Source organism: Condylura cristata, unplaced genomic scaffold (assembly GCF_000260355.1).
Source record: "Condylura cristata isolate star-nosed mole 26May11 unplaced genomic scaffold, ConCri1.0 scaffold00031, whole genome shotgun sequence".
In the NCBI taxonomy this organism is placed as follows: Eukaryota; Metazoa; Chordata; class Mammalia; order Eulipotyphla; family Talpidae; genus Condylura; species Condylura cristata.
The window spans coordinates 15,008,855-15,014,854 of record NW_004567132.1 but is presented as its reverse complement, the minus strand read 5'-3'; the positions used below and the strand labels follow the sequence as shown (position 1 = coordinate 15,014,854).

Sequence of the window (6,000 nt, the reverse complement as noted above, 5' to 3'; positions counted from 1 at the left end):
AGCCTCTCACCACCCCTGAGCCTCTGGCCTGTACCCCAGTTCTGTACGCACAAATAAATAAATCTTTAAAAAAAAAAAAGAAAAGAAAAGGAAAGGAAAAATACTGGATGATTTCTCTCATAGCAGGAATAAAATGGAACAAGCGAGAAAATAATGGTAATGATGAACAGCTATATACCAGAGACATTTTACAGGGTTGGAGTGGGGAATGGGATCAAAAACAGAGGGGGGAGGGAAGTGCACTGGACTATGGTGATGGCACATGGGTGACTTGGTGATGGGAAGCCCAAGGGGATTGCAACTGAGATGAAAATATGTAAAAGTAAACTATTATAATTTTTTTTAAAAAGTGATGTGCCACAGGAATTACAACTGACATGAGAAAACGCACAAAATGATATAAAATTAAACTATTATATTAATTTTAAAAATAAATTTTAAAAAAGTGATTTGCCAACATCAATTCTTAGTTTTGACAAATGTACCACAGTTACATAAAGTATTAACAGTGAGGAAAACTGAGCGAAAGGTAAATGGAAACGGTATAGCAGGTTCCCAAATAATGTCATTTTGGTAGAATGCTGATGAGAAAATCTCAGTCCCAGACAAAGATGAGCAAACAACTTGATTCAAGACCTACTTTTGTTATATGTTGTTTCATTCGACGTATTTGTCAACATTTCTAGGAACTTACCAACAACTGTGAGGACATACAGTCCTATTTTTGTAACTCGTCTAAAAACCAAAAATTATTGCAAAGTAAAAGTTCATCTGAAGAAAGAAGAGGAAAATCAGCAGAGTCTGCTCTAGATTGCTGCTCTCACAGGCCATCGGTTGTGTCGCACTCAGAGCTCCTGCTGGGACTCAAACCTTTGGTGCTAAGGAGGAGCTGGCTGAGACTAAACCCCTATAGGCATGCAAGATCTAGAGACTCAGCTCGGCTCCAGGAGCTGGAGACCTCCAGTTGCAGCCAAATCTCCCCCCGTGGGGAGGCCCTGTGCTGCTCCCCACTTACTTTCCAAACACAGGCTCCAGGGTACAGGGGATGTAGTTATCGTGGTCACTCAGCGATTTCTTCCCTATGGAAATCTTGATGTAAGGATCACACTGGAAGAGTAGACAAGCACTTAAGTGAAATCACTTTCCTGACACAGCTCTGAAGTCTCTTGAACCCTCAGGCATCAAAAGGAGCTGCCATCCTGCCTCCTGACAGGCCACAGCTCTGTCCTGCCTCCACACACGACACCACAAGGCCCTACATGGGCTTGTCCAGCCATAGAAAAGGGGTGTCTGAGTCCTCTATTCTCCCAATGGAACATCAGGGGTAAGAGGGTGGGGACCCATATCTTCAGAAACACAAGTCTGTCCTATGTATGTGACTGGCTGTGGCAGGGGTGGGTCCTCTCTGTGACGTGCACATCAGGACAAAAACACAGAGAGATGGCCAGGCTTTGTCAGCCCAATCCAGCCCTAGCTGGTCTCTTCTGGGTACTTCCTGCAAACAGCAGCTTCCCTACAGTAGCCTTCAGAAGCAGCTGGACTGCTTAGGGTTCGTTTGGCATCACGTCAGCGTGATGTGTATCAAATGACCACTGTGAGTAGTGCCTAGAGAGGAGCCACTGTATTCTGCCCTGTGGTCTCACAGCAGGACAAAGGTAGCTATGACTTCTCATGCTGAAAAGCAGGAGTGCAGGGTAGGACACCAGTCTCCACCCACAGCCTCCAGGATACAGGCCAGCTGCACCTGTCTGAGGGCCCAAGAGAGGACCACCGCCTCAACCTCAGAACAACAACTGCCCCCCACCACGCCTCTTCTTTCCTCCTCTCTTCTCCCAACTTTACTCTGGTTCCTCCCCACTGTCTCCCAGTTAAGTCCAGATTCCTGCCCTCCTTTAAATTTCCTCTGACTCAGAACCAGGACCAGAAGGAAGGGATAAGGTTCTTGCTTCAGGCACAAAATTTAAGGGAATGCCCAAAGACTCAGTACTCAAGATAAACAATATTTTAGTGCAATATTTTGAAAGTGAAAGTCAATGCTAACACTTCATGGTGAACAAAACATCAACTTTTTAACAAAGACAGGATGAGTATTACTGATCTTCCCTTCAGCCTCAGGCTCCCCCATGACTCTGCGAGCTCCCCAATCCTGCTCCTTTCTCCCCCATCCTCCTCCACCTCACTGACCATCAAAAGACCTACAAAGCCCAGTCCTAATCTGCACCTTCCAATGCTGCTCTCATTCTAAACACACACTAAGCAAATTCTTTACAAAGCTTTACCCAGGCTTTTGACCCTTCCTGACATACTATTTTCTTCTCCTTCTAGGCTAGCAAACTCTCAGCAGTCCTTAAGAATCTACTCCAAGTCTTATACTGACTTTGACTTTTCCTGATCTTCTAGAGCATTCAGTTCTCGATAGAACCTCCTCCACTCACATCGCAATTTTGTCTATCTTGTTTTCCCAAATTTACTATGAGCTCCCTGACCAGTTCATAGATTTTGCAGCCCATTTGTACCCCAGCCTCCAGTTCTGGGGGAGTGGGGTTCTAGGAATGTTACCTTCCCATTGGGGTCCTTGGGCAGCAGGCCAAATGCGCGGATGATGTAGATGCGGACCAGACACTCCTGAGGCCCCTGGGCGGCCAGCTGGTGGAACTGTCTTGGGGGCATGGGGACGGCTGGGTCTTCTGGGAGGGGGTAAATCTTGAAGTGGCCCTGAAAAGAATGAACAGCATTTCTGTTTATCATCACTGTCACCACTGCAGTCACCATTACTCTCACTTCTGCCAGGTGATCACCACCATCAAGTCCAAGGCCATCCCATCCTCACCAGCAGATTCTGCAGCAGCTCTGCAACATCACCACCTCCACCCCCAAGGTCACTGGCATTGGCACACTGGTCCACACTCCCCCTGCCACTGCCCCCTTCACTTCTGCTGCCAGTCTGCAGTCTTCCCTTCCCTTCCCATGTAAGGATCTACCTTAAATTCTCCAATGACAGATGGATCTTCCATTTCCTCCTGAGTCTTGCCCCGGTAGAGCTTGAAGGTGTTGCAAAAGTCAGACAGGCCCTCAAAGGCCTCCACATTCTCCAGTTGTGTGTCATAGACCTGCACATGTAGGGAGGAGACAGAGGACAAAGACAGACAGGACAGAAAGCAGGACAGCAAAGGAAGAGAAAACAGGAAAGGACGGGAAATACGACAGTGTTAGAGAATAGGAAAGGACAGAAAGAGCAGAAAATGAGGGGAAAGGGCCAAGAGCAAATTAGAGGAACAAAGGCAAGAGGGCAGAGAGGAGAGGTGGAGGAAAGTGAGGGATTCAAGAAGGAAGAGAGGAGAGAAGGGAAGGGCAGAAGCAGAGATTAAAAGGAGGCAAAGAATGGGAATTAAAGAGAGACAGGAGAAGGGGTAGGGTGAGAAGATGTTGTTAGCTAGGAAGCAGGACTTTCTGGGAATTCACAGGCTCTAGGGACCTGAGAGTCATCACCCACATAGGCGGTGCACTGATATCAAACACTGAGCTGAGACTACCGCTTGACCAGCACCTTAAATCTGTGAACTCAATTATGCATTTCTCTCTCCTCAAACAACCAATGACTTTTATTTGTTAGAGCAGTGTTTTGGGAATCCTTTTGGGTTTTAGTAAAGTAGTAGCTTCTATTATAGATGATAACATGTACACCTAATAGTATTATTAAAGAACTTATGTGTAAAATTGGTTGTATCTGAAATCGTCAGACAAGGAATTCCAGATAAACCCCTTGGTCATCTTGCTAAATATTATTCTCATTAGCCTCTATGTTTGTTTTCCACAAAGAAGAAATTCTCTCAACAAACATTTAACAATGCAAGTAGTACTGGTTCGTTAGGCATTAGAAAATATAAATAAATATAAAGAAAAGATCATTACTTCCTTAAATTCTGAGTCCCAAAATAAAAACTACTAATTAGGGTCCTCTCTGGTAGTGCAACAGGTTGGAGCACAGCACTATGAATGAAGCCAGTGGCTTCAGCACGAGTTTGATCCCGCCAGTGAGCTGATCCACATGGTGCGGCAGACCTCAGCTGACCCGCCCACTGCTCCCCTCAGCAACGCACTTCATCAACCTGCCTGTTCTGCTCCCCACTCAATCTCTGGTGAATCCTCTCACTGCCCCTGCACCTCTACCCCAGTTTTTTCCAAAAATTTGGAAAAAACTAATTAGATGGTTGGCATTTGGTATGTCATTTTGAATACATACATTTCCTAGCACACATTCTCTCTCTCTTTTTTTTCTCTCTCTCTCTCACACACACAAAACCAAAGTGGAATCAAAAGTTATATGTAATATCCTTCTGAATGGCCATGCAATACTTAATTACAAAAATATATCATGAGTTTTAGTGACTACTTAGCTCTATTCTTTTGAAGTTTATTTTTAAAACCTCACAACAGGTATTCTTTATACATCTGTTTAAATTTATCTCAATGTTAATTTTCTAGAAATTAAATTCCTGCTCAAAAGGTTGGCAGGTTTAACTTGCTGACATGCACAGCTAAGTCATCTGCTGGAAAAACTGTCTGAACTGAATTCTCACACATTCGAGGCTGTTTGCAGGTCCTCTCTTAGCCCAAGACCTCCCTTTAGCTCCACTCCAGGAGTTTAATTTGAGTTTTCTAGTTGGTAGGGCATGAGCCCCCTTGTAAGGGGCTGTGCGTTATTGAACGTTATTTCTCACAAATAATTTTTAGAAGCAACTTATTCCTAAATTGTACAAGTGTGCAATTGTCTCTGTCTTCTAGTCCCATCACTACACACCTCTGCATGTTTAACTTTGTAAATGTGTCAGTGAAAAGGTACATTGAATTTTAGCTTGCATTTCTTTGACTCTTAGAGAAATTTGTGCGAGTTTATCAGCCATTTGCATTTTCTCTTACCAATTGCTTGTCCTTGTCATTTGCTCTTTTCCATCTGTCGATGTCTGACTTCCATTCTGCAGTGCTCTGAGTGAAAGACCTCCTGGCGTGTTAAGTCACGATTCCTTTGTCTATCAAATATGTGACGAGTATTTTATCACAGCTCGTCATTTCCTCTCAGTTATGTTCATGATATGAACAATATATTGTAGATAGTCTCATCTATTCATCTTTTCCTTTACAGCTACTGCCTAATAAGTATGCTTAGAAAGACATCACAGCAAGTGATTAAACACTCTTTGCTCCTTTCCATCTCGATTTAAATGAATTATTACATTAGTATTTTATCTAACCTTTATTTACTCCATTATTTACATAGTGTGCAGTAAGAATTCAACTTCTTTTTCCCCCAAATGGCTAGCCAATTGTGTAAGCATCATATTTGTTTAAGCTACTTTTCCTCTTTCCATTGGTTTGTGAGAAGTATTAAATGCTATCCTCCTGCACTTGTTCATGATCTTTCCATTCTGTTCCACAGATGTGTCTATTCTTCACCAACACATTTAATTGCTGCTTCTTTATAACACATTTAGCTACTTGCTAGTGAAATTTCCCTTTAAAAATTTTCTTGGGAATTCTTTCACACTATTTTTTATATGAAATTATGAAATATTTAGTCCACTTCTAAGCAAATGTGCCTTTGAGACTTGCATTAAACTTCAGATGAATTTTACAGCAGGGACTTGATATCTTCATAGCATTAGTTTTATTTATCAAGATGTCTGATCCAAGTCTCGATTTACTCAAGGCTTTTTGTATTATGATTTATAGTGATCTCCACATAAGTCTCTACAAGTATTGTTAGTCCTGTTTCAGCTAGCTTTTTGTATTGTAAGAGTGACTCTCTCTTCCACTAGAGTCTCTAAACAATTGCTACTGTCTTGCTGGGCTCTGCCGATCGCTCTGTTACTTTTTCATTTACTTCTTTTGCCTTTTCGGGTGTTCAAGCAAGTCATTTAAATTTGTGTTCCTTTATAAAATGAATGTTCTATTTCAGTTGAATCTGTATTTACTTTGCTTCCACTTTTCTGGTAAAGAACA

General features: G+C 42.6%; 1 protein-coding gene across 15 annotated transcripts in view; it reads right to left on the bottom strand.

Annotated features, from left to right (window-relative positions):
* The window catches only part of DYSF (dysferlin), a 196,220-nt gene that overhangs the window by 22,472 nt on the left and 167,748 nt on the right, over positions 1 to 6,000 (bottom strand). For all 15 annotated transcript variants that reach the window (XM_004691507.2, XM_004691505.2, XM_004691513.2 and 12 more), the window contains 3 exons: positions 2,982 to 3,110; positions 2,560 to 2,715; positions 1,016 to 1,107 (listed from right to left, as the gene is read on the bottom strand). In XM_004691507.2, coding sequence (XP_004691564.1) covers positions 1,016 to 1,107; positions 2,560 to 2,715; positions 2,982 to 3,110 — 377 coding nt within the window. The remainder of the gene's footprint in view (positions 1 to 1,015; positions 1,108 to 2,559; positions 2,716 to 2,981; positions 3,111 to 6,000) is intronic.